This window comes from Elephas maximus, chromosome 15 (genome assembly GCF_024166365.1).
Source record: "Elephas maximus indicus isolate mEleMax1 chromosome 15, mEleMax1 primary haplotype, whole genome shotgun sequence".
In the NCBI taxonomy this organism is placed as follows: domain Eukaryota; kingdom Metazoa; phylum Chordata; class Mammalia; order Proboscidea; family Elephantidae; genus Elephas; species Elephas maximus.
The window spans coordinates 13,005,787-13,020,560 of NC_064833.1; the positions used below are offsets into that span (position 1 = coordinate 13,005,787).

General features: G+C 48.4%; 1 protein-coding gene across 2 annotated transcripts in view; it reads left to right on the forward strand.

The window, feature by feature from the left end:
- Positions 1-14,774, forward strand: part of ASAP1 (ArfGAP with SH3 domain, ankyrin repeat and PH domain 1) — a 362,131-nt gene that overhangs the window by 72,012 nt on the left and 275,345 nt on the right. For both annotated transcript variants that reach the window (XM_049853747.1, XM_049853748.1), the window contains exon 3: positions 13,275-13,401. In XM_049853747.1, coding sequence (XP_049709704.1) covers positions 13,275-13,401 — 127 coding nt within the window. The remainder of the gene's footprint in view (positions 1-13,274; positions 13,402-14,774) is intronic.

Genomic DNA, 14,774 nt, shown 5'->3' on the forward strand with positions numbered 1-14,774 from the left:
TCTATAAAGTACAGCCTAGGAAACCCTGTGGGGCAGTTCTGCTCTGTCCTATAGGGTTACTGTGAGTCAAAATTGACTCAACGGCACTCAACAACAGCACCTAGCACAATGTTGGCACACAGCAGGCTCTCAATGAGTGCTTGGTCAATCAGTCTTGCTCAGTTGAAACTGAACAAACCCAGGTGATTTGACAGAGGACAGGCAGCATTCCTGATGAGATGCTGAGGTCAGTGAGGTTAAAGGAACAGTCGAGGATGACTGTGCCTCCTTCTCCCTTTTCCCGTGTGCCACTTGGTCTCTTAAAACCTGGGAAAACAAGTCTTCCTAGAGAACAGCCAAGGCAACCTGAACAAAGCCCTGTTGCCCATGTGGCTCCGGATTGTCTTGGGATGTAGGCAGATGGTCTTAATTAGGGGGACAGTTCCATTCTTGCCCCTTCGTTTGAATGTGTTTCCCTGAGTCCCTTGTCACATGTCCAGGGCAACTTCAGGGCTGCACTTACCAGAAGAGTTACAGTCAGGCTCTTTTCAAGACTAACAATGTGTTCTTGTCAGTTTTTTTTTTTTTTTAATTATTTTTTAATCAGATTTTTATTTTTAAAAAATCAGATTTTTAATGCAGATATGTGTTAGGACTACCTCATGAATGGACTCCCCTGGTAATAAGAATGTTGTTGTTATAAGGTGCTGTTGGGTGGATAGTGATCTCATGTGACAGAGTAGAACTGTCCCATAGGGCTTTCTTGGCTGTACTCTTTACAGGAACAGAGCACCAGGTCTTTCTCCCATGGAGCAGTTGGGTGTATTAGCAGTTAGCAGCTGAGTGCTTAACGGTTTGCACCACCAGGGCTCCTTTGATAATAAGAATAAACCCATTGACATCAAGTCAGTTCTGACTCATAGTGACCCTTTAGGGCAGAGTAGAACTGCCCCATAGGATGTCCAAGGAGCAGCTGGTGGATTCGTACTGCCAACATTTTGGTTAGCAGCAGAATGCCTAACCACTGAGCCACCAGGGCTCCTGATAATAAGAATAGCTAACATTTATTGAGCTCTTACTATGTGGCAGTCACCAAGCAATGTGTATTATCTAATTTATTCTTCATAACAGTTCTATGAGGCATATATTATTATCCTCATTTTACAGATGGGGAAGCTGAGGCTCTGAGACAGTGAGCTTGTCCAAGGTAACACATCTGCTAAGGTCTAGATGGGACTGGAATCTAAGAAGATTGGCCAGGGCTCTTTTAGTCTCAGTGGTAGAAACTCAGCTCAGATCAGCTTAAGCCAAAAAAGAGTTGTATTTCCTGACATATCTGGGAGCTCCAAGGGGTGGACTGGCACCAGGCATGGGATGGATTCTGTGGGTACAGTGGTTCAAATGATGTCACTGGGACACCCCCTCCTTTTTCTTTCCTCCCTCCCTCCATGTCTGTCTCTGTTATTCTCGTTCTTAGATGAACCCTCCATATGTGGCAAAGATGGTCACCAGCAGCTGAAGGCTTTCTAAGTCCTTTGAGCTAGACTTTCTAAAAACAACGATATCTTTCTTTACCCCGGCACCTCTATCAGTCCTCCATAGAGAATTCTAATTGGCTGTGTTTGAATTCAGTGTTGGTCCCTATAACCAATCACTGCTGTGTTCAGGAGCCTGGGATACTCTGATTGGTCAGCCTGGGTCCACCTCTCTCCTTGGGCAGGTGGAAACATATGATTGACTGCCTGAGGAGACTCACATGGAGTGCTGGGGGTGGGGGTGGAGGGGAGGTAGTTCCTAAAACGAAGGGATGTAGGGCAAACAAAAAATGTAGTCAATGTCCTACAAAGTCTGTCTGAACAACTAAGTTCAAGATGCAGAAAGTAGCTGGGGGTAAATAAAAGTTCACTTCCAAACCCAAGTATTGAGAGAAAAAGGCAGTTTATTCACAAAAGAAAAGCAAAAGATACTGATAATAATAATAACCTCGAGAACCAGTCAGTGGTAAGTTCTCTCTTGTCCATTCAAACCCTGCAATTTTATAAATTATTTTCTAAAATACCTCAAAACCTCTAAGGCTAGAGCAAAAAGACCAATTTCTCAAAAACAAACAAACAAAAACAGAAAACAGAAAACGAGGAGTGAAAGCTAGATGTATCTCTCGAAAGAATTGCTAGCAATTGTAGAGCCTTTTTTTTTTTTTTTTAACTAGAGCCCCTAGTGTGATTTGGAATGTTCACGTTTGCAAAAGATGTTAACCAAATAGTTAAGAAGAAAACTGGTGTGGGTGGGCAATTTTCATTTTTCAAATGGAACAATGCCCTACATTTCACATAATTGTGGAAAATTCTATTATAATACAGCTCGTTGTTTTATGGGTTCAGATACATTGCAGGTGAAATCACATTTTTGAAAAGCAACAACTGGACACTGTGACAGATTCATACAGTATGGAGTGCCCCGATAAGGGCCCCCAACTCAGAGCTGATGACCTCCTGACAGTTCCCGGCTTACCCTGAAGTAGAGCTGAGGCCTCTGGTGTTTGGGGTCACTGGTCACACTGATGTCACATGAAAGAATTCTTTGAGTTATAGGATGTTACTGCCCTGGGAGGGAGCCCTGGTGGTACAGTGGTTAGAGCGCTTGGCTGCTAACTGAAGGGTCATTGGTTCGAATCCACCAACCACTCCGCTCTGTGGGAGAAGGATATGGCAGTCTGCTTCTGTAAAGATTTACAGCCTTGGAAACCCTATGGGGCAGTTATACTTTGTCTATAGGGTTGCTGTAAGTAGGAATCAGCTAGAGGGCAGTGGGTTTGGGTTTTTCGGAATTGCCCTGGGGCACTCAGAGACTTCTGCCCCAGACTCCTCCTTTTCTTTCTTTTTTTCAAATCGTGCTAGATATATAGGTGACAAAACATTTGCAATTTCAATAATCTTCACATATACCCGAGGCACCTCTTTTTAACCACAAAGAAAATGAGGCTAAGGGAGGTGAAATGGCTTGACTGAGGAGAGGGAGCCCACCTGGCTGATATCCTGTGTTGCATGCATCTCAGTACTGACGTCACAAACAAATAGGTGCCATTTATCAAAGCTTTCTTCTTGAGTAGTGTTTGAGATGGTCGGTGGCTTTGAAAGTGCTCATAAAATAGGTCTGACTGGGCTTTGGGCAAATCAGAGAGGTAACAATGCATCGAATGACCTTTTTCCTTAGACTTTACATCTGTAGGTGGCATTTTTGAAATACACATTTATTTTCTGTTTGAATTCTTTGAACAACTCACCAGTTGTGCTGAAAATGTGTATCTGCTTAGATGTAGGCTCCTTGAGGACAGAGACTATGTCTTTGTGTATCTTTTTGGTTCCTAATGTCTAATATAGTATCTGTTTAGAACACAGATAATGGTATTAGTTGTTGTTCTGAGCTGCCATGGAGTTGGCCCCAGATCCTGCACAATGGGATCAGACCATTGTGATCCACTGGCTCTTTTTTGGAAGTAAATCCCCAGGCCTTTCTTCCTAGTCTGTCTTAGTCTGAGACCTCTGCTGAAACCTGTTCAGCATCACAGCAACACGCAAGTGTTCACTGACAAGGTGAGTAGTGGCTGTGCTTGAGGGAATTAAACCCAGGTCTTCTGCGTGGAAGGTGAATGTTCCACCACCACCAACACTGCCTTCTAATGATACTAAAAAACAAAACAAAACAAAAACATTGCTGTTGAGTTGATTCGGACTCATAGCAACCCTATAGGACAGAGTAGAACTGCCCCATTGGGTTTCTGAGGAGCAGCTGGTGGATTTGAACTGCCGAATTTTTGGTTAGCGGTTGAGCTCCTAAACACCACGCCACCAGGGTTCCAATGATATTAGTAGCTAATATTTATGGACCACTTACTACATACCAGGCACTGTGCTAAACATCTTGCATGGATTATCTCACGTAAACCTTACAACAACCTTATGAGAGAGGGCTTATGAAGAAACCGAAGTTATGTAACTTGCCTAAGGTCACAAACACCATGAAAAGGCAGAGACGGGGTTCGAACTCCAGGTAATCCGAAGCCAGATCGCCTACTCTTTACCACTGGAAAGGCTGCACAGCTGCGTAATTACTGTTTGTGGAATAGAACTGAGCAGCCTGGTTCCAGCCTAATATTTCTGCACCGATTGGAGATTGGACTCAGGAGACAATGGTATCATTTCTGAAAATGACCAAGGGGAAAAGAGTTATCATGATAGCACAGTGGCCTTGTCAAAGGGAGAAATCTGGCCTGTACTCTGCATGTGCTCTAGGGCTGCCCTGGGTTGGCGGTGCTTGGGGGGTGGGGAGGATGGATAGCTTACAAGAATATGTCAAGCGATCCCAGTGTTCAGATCACAAAACATTCGTTCCTTCTTTCTCCCCCTTTCTGTCGATTTCTTACGGTTTACAAATTGGCTCATAAGGCAGGGCAGGGGTGGAAGGGCAAGGACTTTGAATGGCATTGGTTGCCCTCAAGCTCCTCAGCTTATTTTACTAGCTTTGGAGAGCAGGACAGAAAAGTAAGGGTATGTGTGGCGTGGGGTGAGGACATGGAGATGAGAGATGGAATCAGGAGGGGAGTACCTTGGGGCACAGCCTCCTTGCTCAGAATCAGGGGGTTCGTTAAGTGATTGTCGGCCAAATTGTATACTGTTGTATGTTTTAAGTCGTAGGCAAATGTCTATAGGTATTCCTTGAAGCCATGATGCAAACACCAATATAATTTATTTTTAAACGGGAGTTTCAAATGTTTTCCAAAAGAAGGTCTTTAATCCTATCCTTAAAATGTAACTGGGAAAGATAGAGGAGTGGGAAAATCCTTGGGAACCAGGACACCTGGGTTCTAGCCCTCCTCTCTGCAAATCTGCCAAAGAATGCTGGGCAGGTCACCTGAACTCTTGGGCATCAGTTTCCTTGTTTGAAAAATGAAAGGATCGGAAACCACATTATCCTTGAAATTCTTTTTGCCGCCAAGAGTTTATGATGGTGTAAGATAATAGAAATGACTCTAAGGACCAGGATTCCATTCTCCAGTTCTCCTCTCCCAATTCCTGTCATACCCCTCCGCCTGTAAACATTGGTTGCTTCATTCATTCATTGTTCCCTCCATCTATTCAACAAATGTCTTTTAAGTAATTAGAAAACACCCAGCTTTTAGGGAGTTCACAATCTATTTGACAAATGGAAGTAGTTGAAAAACGATGCCATGTGAGAGAGGCATGCTCTCAGTCTTGAGGCAGCATGGGAGGGACAATGACTAATCGTGATCACCCAAATTTAAAATGAGATAATTACATCAAAGAAAAAGAGAAAGCTGGGTTTTATGGGGGTTCTTCTCATTTTTTCAGATGAATGTTTCTTTTTTGGAAATAAACTCAGATTTAAAATGCATCACTACCAGAGATTGCAAGTTTTTAGGAATCCGGTATAACACCACACTTTTTCTTCACTGGAAGTTGTTTTCCTTATATTAGAAGTGATGTGGCTCATAAAAGGGAGCCAGTTCAATTCAAAACACATTTATCAGGGCCCATGGGGGCTTGTATGAGGCAGTGCCTTTCATGGGGAAGAAAAAGCTGGAAGGCTTTGGATTCAGACTGACTGTGAATACCAGTGCTCTGCTTATAAACTGTTGACCTTGAGTAGACTGCATGTCACTGAGTTTCTTCAGCAGAAAACATACTACCTCCCTGGATTGCTGTGAAGATTTCAAGGAGATCTGACTTGTAAAATGCCAAGCCTGGGACCCCAGGAACCTCCTGTCCTTTCCTCAGTTCCTGGGATGATGTGGGTGATACAGAGATGGATTTGATTTCATCCATGCCCTCAGGGAATGACAATCTGAGAACTTCATAGTGCAAGGAACTCAGTAGGAGGATCTAAGCCAAGCCCTGCCTCTAACAGACCTATCTGACGTTAGAGAAGCTCTCATTTCTCCATGCATGCATGAGTGGATGTCTGAAGTCCCTCCAGCTGGGGCCAAGATCCTCTAGTTTGCTCATGGCAAAGTGAGAAAGGCTAGACTGCTAACATCCACATGAAGATTAATTCCAACTGGGTGAGTAGGGAAAAGGAAGTATTCCCCAGACCAGTCAAGCTTGCATTTGGGTTGGACTCCTCTGAGTTCCCCAGGAGGAAAAAAGATAACGTGGAAGCCTCCAACAGAAGAATTATCCTGGGGCTGTAGATGAGCATATAGTGCTGGGTGGTGAAACAGTTGTGCAATGAATTCCTCCTGCTCAATCCTTGCACCACTACTGGGCAAGGTGACCTCTAAGCTTCAGGATCCCCCCATGTATAAAATGGAGATAGTCATAGACCTATTTTATATGGTTGCTGCGTGTGGTAAGTCAGGTGGTGTCTGTACCGACTCAAAAGTGCAGGACATGTGATCACCACCAATAGTTTTTAGCTAAGTTATTATTCTCTTACAGGACAGAACAGAATTCTATTCCTGAGTTCATTCAGTCGATGTTTACACTGAGTGTCTCCTGGTTCCCAGCCTTCTGCCTGATGTTTCCTCCTGCCTTCATCAGAAGGAACAGCCAGGGACCAAGGAGGCAGAGCAGAGAGTGGTTCTTGTCTCCAAACCAACCATGTTCCCTTCTTTACTTACTGCGAACACTCTAGTGGTTTTATCTGAAGTAGTTAAATTAAGTACATTTGGAAGTTGAATAGGCCCTTTTGTTTTAAACACGAAATTGCATGAGTACACTTCTGAAGTACTCATGAACGGAGGAAAAGCAATCTTTAACTGATGTGATATGGCAACATGACCTAACAGTGAAACGCAAGGCAAATCACATGTATCCTTCCCTCCTCCTGCCCCCTGCAGCCCTTTCCTTTCCTCTACCACTTCATTTAGATGGTAGGAAAGGAGTTCTTAAGTTATCAGGTGAAAGAAATACATAAGACTTTTGTTTGGTTGCCTGGGTTGGGAAAAATACTGGATCTAACAAAGTAGCCCTATATGAGGTAAAGAGACCAATATTTCAAGCAGTGGAGAAAGCTCTAGAGTTAGAGTCTTCCAGAGCCAGGGACAGTAACATACAGTGTGGTCTCTTTGTGTCTCAGTTTCCGCTGTTGCAATACACACATCTCAAGACTAGCCTGGGAATGAATTCAGATGCTGCTTATATAACCACTGCTGCCATCTCTGGCCCGTGTTTCGCCAGGTGCTGTCAAGTCAGTTCTGACTCATGGTGACCCCATGTGTCTCTATACAGTTTTAAGTGGCTGATCTTTTAGAAGTAGGTTACACCAGGCCTTTCCTCTGAGAAGCTTCTGGGTAGGCTCGAACCTCCAACCTTTCAGTTAGCAGCTAGTCTCGTTAGCTATTTGCACCATCCAGGGACTCGCTGGCTCAGGATAGGGGCTTAGAAAGTAGTAGATCATACCCCACCACTCTCAGGTTTCTCTCTACTAAGTATGGGCTACTTATACTTACCTCATAAAAAGAAAGAAGAGAAAAACCAAACGTCATCGCCATTGAGTTGATTCCAACTCATAGCAACCCTATAGGACAGGGCAGAACTGCCCACCGTAGGGTTTCCAAGGAGTGGCTGGTAGATTCAAACTGCCAGCCTTTTGGTCAACAGCTAGGCTCTTTAACCAAACTGTGCCACCAGGGCTCCACTTACCTCATAGAGTTGTTATGAGGTTTAAATGATGGTATGTGTGTTCACAATCCTATACTACTTAGTTAGCAAGGGATCTGGTACATAGGTCTTGGTATTTATTTATTTTCATGAATATCAGAATTTATATCTCTAGATGAGGTTTAGAGATACTAGGTTTGGAAACCCTGGTGGTGTCCTGCTTAAGTGCTATGGCTGCTAACCAAAAAATTGACAGCTGGAATCTACCAGGCACTCCTTAGAAACTGTGGGGCAGTTCTACTCTGTCCTATAGGGTTGCTATGAGTCAGAATCGACTTGACAGCAATGGGTTTGGTTTTTTTGGTTTAGATGAAGTTTTTCAAAATTTCCAAAATAATACCTAAAAGTGTTATCCATTTAATGGTGTCCCAGACACAGCTAAGCACTTTATGTGCCTAATGGCACTAAATCCTCAGAGCACTAGGGCGTAGGTGCTATCATTGCCCCCATTTTGCATACATGGAGAGTGTGGCTCAGAGAAATCAATTATTTTAACAAGGCTACATAGCTGCTACATGTTAGAGATGTGAACCCAAGTATTTTTGATGTGAGAGTCAGCCCATAACTCATATTTCTGCAAAATCAGTGCCCTGTCTGTCCTCTAGAAGTTGCCCTGCTAGAATCTCCTCTTTTATAATAGGAACTGCCTTTCTTGAAAACCGGGCTCATTATTTTATGGTCTCAACTCACTTCTAATCCCGATTGATATTCACCCTATTGGACTCTAGATACTGTTTGTTTACTTCCGAAATTCCACTGTCACTAAGGGATCTGACCTCACAAAGGATACTTACCAGAATAAGCGAGGTCTCTGAAGACTATGAAGGAGCCCTGGTGGCACAGTGGTTAAAACACTCAGCTGCTAGCCAAAAGGTTGGCGGTTTGAACGTGCTAGCTGCTCCAGGGGAGAAAGATGTGGCAGTCTGCTTCCATAAAGATTTACAGCCTTGGAAATGCCATGGGGCAGGTCTGCCCTGTCCTACAGGGTCGCTGTGAGTCGGAATCAACTCCGTGGCACTGGGTTTTTGGTTTTCTGAAGCCTATCCCCAAATCTGAGTTCCCAGACTTTGGGAATTACTGTGCAGCCTCCCCGTCTTCTTTCCTCCACCAGGTGACTAATTTAGAGATATCTGAGTCGTGGAGTGGAAGGAGATGTACTTACAGTCACACCTCACGTAAAGAGAGTTGAAAGGGTACGAACATTGGCTGAGTATTCCCTGTGTGTCAACTTTTAGGTCCACATCTTCTCATTTCATTTCACATAACAGCCTGTAACATCGTTTTATTATTACCCTAATATATTTTGCAGATGAGAAAACAATACTGATGAGTGGCAGAGGAGAGTTTCAAATCCAGGTCCACATAATACAAAGCATGTTATCTTCCCATTCTACCCTGGGCCCAGTCAGCAATACCCTCAGCAAGGAGCAGGCACAGGGAGCAGTGTGTGCTGAACAGTTTTCAGCAGGTATTATAATAACAAAGATGATGCTTGTTTTATATAAAGCCCAGTGTGCATAAGTATATGTATGTGTGTGTGTGTTTTTCCCAGCTCCAGAAAGGTTGATATTTCAGGAAGAAATCATCCAGCATTTCAGTTTTGCCCATGTCAGACTCTATTCATTTTCTAATATCTAGGAATAGTTTTCAGGGTATTTGAGAAAATGAGAGGTGCAGATGGTTTGCACTGGGGCATAGTTTCAAATTTAAAGAGGATTATGTATGAACCCCAGAAATGGTGGGTTCCTTTAAAAATGGTGAACCTTTAAAATTTCTAGTTGCAGACCAAGTCTGAGGAGGTAGACGCTTACCAGGGCACAATATCTTATTGTTCGCAGATCCCTTTCTTGGCCAAAGGAGACGAGGGAGGAGCAGATACATAACATAATCTTCAAATGAAACTGAAACAGCCAGTGATGGCAGCGGTTTGGGCTTTTGTGGATTCAGTCAAGAAAAAAGTCCCTGGCTGTTTACCATTGCCCATTTGCCTTATCAGTTTCGGTCAAGTCGATTCTGACTCATAGTGACCCTATGGGACAGAGTAGAACGGCCCCGTAGGGTTTCCAAGGCTGTAAATCTTTACGGAAGCAGACTGCTACATCTTTCTCCCGTGGAGTGGCTGGTGACCACTGCACCAACCAGGGCTCCTTTCCGTTTGCCTAGTCCATTGTAATAAGCTTTATTCCTTGCATCTGCAGAGCTGAGCATACACACAGACTTGGCTCCTGCTTGGGGGTGGAGGAATCTGTGTGGTCATCTGGACACGCCAAGCCCTTCATTTTACAAGTGATAACACCAGTGCCCAAGATGACAGCATCAATTAGGAGAGAGAGCTCTGGGACCCTGACCTCTTGGAATTGAGGCAATTATTCACTGACTCTAAGCTTTTAATATCAACACACATTTATTGAGGGTTTACTATATGCTAGGCGTTGCAGAGGAGGGAAGGAGCTACCAGCTCAGCAGAGGTGACAGTGTTAGATAATGCCTTGGAATAGAGGAAAGAACAGAATAAGCACAAAATCAAAGTCTAAATTTATTCCGAGCGTAGAGGAAGACTGCTTGGAGTGGAGGAAGTTTAAGGGCTGGGGTAGCCTGGGGTTACTGAGGCTCGGAGAAGTTAAGCGATTAGCTCAAGCCACCAGTTGCCACTGAGTCAATTCCAACTCATGGTGATCCCATGTGTGTCAGAGGAGAACTGTGTTCCATAGGCTTTTCAGTGGCTGCTTTTTTGGAAGTAGATTGCCAGGCCTTTCTTCTGAGGTGCCTCTGGGTGGACTTGAACACCCATTCAGTTAACAGCCAGCTCAGTAACCATTGGCACCATCCAGGGACTCCAAACCTAAGCTAGTAGGTGCCATATTTGCTCAAAGGCACAGAGCTTTCCAGATACAGGGTGGCCCAGTTAGTACACGGAAAAAGAGAGGATTTTCTCCTGGGGGCTCATAAGCCAAAAGCCCGTGGTCTGTCGATCCCCGCTCACTAGCAAGTAACTTATTTTTTAAGAATGCCTCTCAAAGCTGATTTCTCAATACTTCACTTTGCCAGGGAAGAGTATTCAGTCGTGTCCATTCTGTTACAGAATTCTCTGTGTAGTTAGCTGAAGCCCTTGCCCACCCATGGTCCCTTGGAGGACACTGATGGGAACGTCTTTGGAGACACAGCACAGGTTCAGTGCAGCCACTCAGGGAGACAGAACATCTCGTGTTTCATAATGACTTTCCTGTGCACAAAGTGGGTTCTTCTCCATCATCATTTAACTTGCCTAACAGCCTCATGGGATTGGTTGTTGTCTTTCACATTATGTGAGGCAACTGAGGGCCAAGACTCCCTAGCTAACAGGGCATCTATGTGCTCACTCCTCTTACTCTCTTTTCTGCTCAAGATGTCACCTTCTCAGAGAGGCCTTCTCTGAACATCCTTTGTAACTCCAACTCCTCACTTTATTGCCCCTTGTTAGCTGTGAACAAAACACTAGCTGTCCAGTCCTGTGCCATAATTGGCTGTGGCTTGGACCAGACCATTGTGCTCCACAGGGTTTTCACTGGCTGATTTTTGGAAGTGTATCAGTTTTTTTTTTTTTTTATCAGTAGGCCTTTCTTCCTAGTCCATCTTAGTCTGGAAGCTCCGCGGAAACCTGTTCAGCATGGCAACACGCGAGCATCCACTAACGGGGGTGGGGGGTGGGGGGGGTGGCTGCACACGAGATGCATTAGCTGGGAATTGAACCAGGGTTTCCTGCATTAAAGGTGAAAATTCTATCTACTGAACCACCACGGCCCCGTTAGCTCCCCTTACTCTGCTTTATATTTTATATTTGCTGTTTCCCAGGCAGAGGGTAAGCTCCTTAAGAACCAAGACATAGTCATTACTGTATCCCCAGGGTGCAGAGTAGGTGATTAGTGAATACATTTCCATTTAACACCCGTTGGGCTACTTCTCTGTGCCAAGCCCAGTGCAAGACAAGATCCCTGCCTTGGGGCACACCACTGTACTTGGGGCTAAGGACCAGCGAACACTTAACCACACAAGATGGCAGGAGCTCAGTCCCGGGGGAGGCCGCAGAGCCAGCCTTGGGCCCTGAAGAGACGCATTTGGGAGATGAGCGACTAGGGACAGCTCCCACTGGCTCCAAATACAAGAGCCAGTCCTGCAGCAATTCCCACGGACAGAGGGGCTCTTTTTAAAACCAATTTCATTAGCAATCAACGGTGAGAAATTGAATGGATTCTTAGAAGTAGATTGAGCTACTTAAAAAAATAACCATCAGCCGGGCCGAGGGGTGAGCGATATGTTGGTCCTTTTTCCAATGAAGTTTGTCTGGCATCTGCTTGGCGTTGGACTCCTTTGCACCTCGAGATATGACATTTACACTCCCTAGCCCTCGTCTTTCCTCTGGGTTTTTTTTTTAAATTGCCAATGAAAGATTATAAAATTGCAAAAAAAAAAAAAAACCCGAAAACCTTTCGTTTGTCTTCACTTAGCAGTTTAGAAACTGCTCAGAACTAGCTTCCCCGCCGCGGCGCGCTTCCAGCGGAGCGAGGGAGGGAGGGAGGGGAGGGAGGGGTGAGGCGAGCAGCCGAGAGAGCTGGAGCCCGACGAGCCGGCAGCTGCAAGCCCGGGCGGCCCGCCGGCTCCTCGCCCCGCGCTGTCTCCGCTCGGCCGGCGCCCGCGCAGCAAGCAGGAGGCGGCTCTCCGGCCTCGTTTCCTGCACCCACACGGGACTGAAAAAGAACACGTACAACTTTTTTTGGTCACCCTTCTTACAAAACGCTCGCGTAAGGAGCTCGCTGAAGTAACCGCTCCGGGGGCGGCCACGAGGATGCGGCTTCCGCAGCCCCGCAAGCCGCTCGCGCTGCTCCAGACCCGCACGCCTGCGTCACAACGTGGCCCGAGAACCGGCCCTCGGCGGGGCCGGGGCCGGGGCCGGGGGCGGTGCGCGGGCGGCGGGGGCGTGGCTGTGGCCGGGGCGGTGCGCGGGCGGCGGAGGGCGTGGCCGTGGCCGGGGGCCGTGCGCGGGCGGCGGGGCGTGGCCGGGTCCCGATGGGGCGGTGCGCGGGCGGCGGGGGCGGTGCGCGGGCGGCGGGGGGCGTGGCCGGGCCGCGATGGGGGCGGTGCGCGGGCGGTGGAGGGGGCGCGCGTGCGCAGAGCACTTCCTTGTTTGTCCTCGTGACTGCAGCGGGAGCTCCGCCCGCCCGCCCGCCCGCCGAGTGAGGAGCGCTCGGTCAGTCTGGCCCTCGCCGCCGCCTGTCAGAGCGTCTCAGGAGTCAGTGTGGGCCGCCCCGAGCCCTCCGCCCGGACGCCCCTGTGCCCGCGCGGTCCCAGCGCGGACCCCGCTGCCGCCGCGTCCCCTCCCCCGCCGCTGAGTAGCCGCAGTCGCCGCAGTCGCCGCGCCGCCGGCATGAGCCCTGGGAGGCGGGTCCCCGAGAGCCCCCCGCCTCGCGCCGCGCTCGGAGTTTGAAGGCTCTGTCGCCGCCGGGGAAGGAGCCGCGCCAGGCCGGCGGCGGGCTCGGGAGGCGGGCTGCGCGGGCGTTCATGAGCCGCCGGGCGGCCGCGGCCCCGGGAGCCTGCGCCGCCTCACCCCCGCCTCCGCTTGTGTCTCACCCCCCCCGGCAGGATGCCGGACCAGATCTCCGTGTCCGAGTTCATCGCCGAGACCACCGAGGACTACAATTCGCCCACCACGTCCAGCTTCACCACGCGGCTGCACAACTGCAGGAACACCGTCACGCTGCTGGAGGAGGTAGGTCGGGCCGCGCCCCCGGCCCGCCCGCGGGGTGGCCCGCCCTCGGGGTACCCCGCCGCCCCGGCGTGCAGCCGCCGCCTCGCAGTGGGACTGTCTGGCTTCCTGAGCTGGGGAGGAAGGGGCTGCTGGGGCTGGGGGGCCACACCCCCTGCGGGAGTCCCCCGTGACGGGGAGAATGGGGGCTTGAGACGTGCGAGCCCCTTCCCGGGTTGCCCGTCCTAACCGGGCTCCTGCGGATTTGAAGGCCGGACCTCGATCTCAGCGACTGGAGGTAGAGAGAGGACGGGGCGAGCTCTGGACACCGTGGACGGTGGAGGAGGGAAGTCCTGTCCCCATCTTGTACGCTTCCTGGGTGCCGGTAGTTGGCTGGGCGCTTTCCACACCACTGTGACCCTCTCGTAACCCGCGAAGTGGGTGGTGTCCGGTCACCGAGGGCAGAGAGGCGTAGCAGCGTGGCCAAGGTCACCAGCAGGGAACTGGGAGATGGGCAGTGAATGCATCTCTCCTCGGCCCGGCTGGACCGGGGAGGCTTAGCTGCGGAGGCAAGGGCCGGTGGAAAAATCCCAAAGGAATCAGAGGGAACTCGGTTGGGACTGCTTCCACCCCGGGATTCATCCCATCTTAGGCTCCAGTGGCTAAAGCCTGGGTGGAAAGAGAGGTCTGTGCACATAGGTCTCCACGCGGGCTCAGGGTTGCTGCGCCAGCAAGACCTGCCAAGGAGACCTCAGCTGATGCTGCCTGAAAGAGCTGACCAGACCGGAGAAGGGAGGCCCTAGGTTGCAGAAAGAACAGCGTCTTTTAACTAACCATCTTGGATGGCGTTGGGGGGCTCCAGGGACTGGGCCAAAAGCAAGGCTATTTTGTCTTGACATTTTAAGTGAATTAGTGATAGGGCTGGGTGTGTGAAGAGGAACTAGTAGGCTACAGAGCTGGAGCGTCAATAAAAGTAGGACATTTGCCCTGGAGCTCGGCTCCACCTCTAAGTGCCCTGAAGCACCACTCCCTTCCAAACAAGCCAAACGTATTTGAACTGAAAAAGCTAGCAGTAGGTGGAGGTTAGGAAGGAGACCGTTTCCTCTGGGTAGACTGTCATGTGGTTGGTGTATCTGAGGTCTGGAGAGTGCTTTCTCAGTTAAGCTCAGGATGGCCCATCCTTTGGTATTGGAAGCTTGGGCTTCTGTGGGCAGACTGCTTTTGATACAGCTTTGGCTGCTCTCCAGGCCAGGTTACATGCAGGTTACAAACATGGGAGTCATAATTTTTAGGAGGGGGAAGTCTTCTGTTAGTGCCAGGTGCCATCATTCTCAATTGGGGGTGCTTCTGGAGTTTTCGGTGGAGTCAGAGTTGGGTAATTGAACTGAATTTTGAAA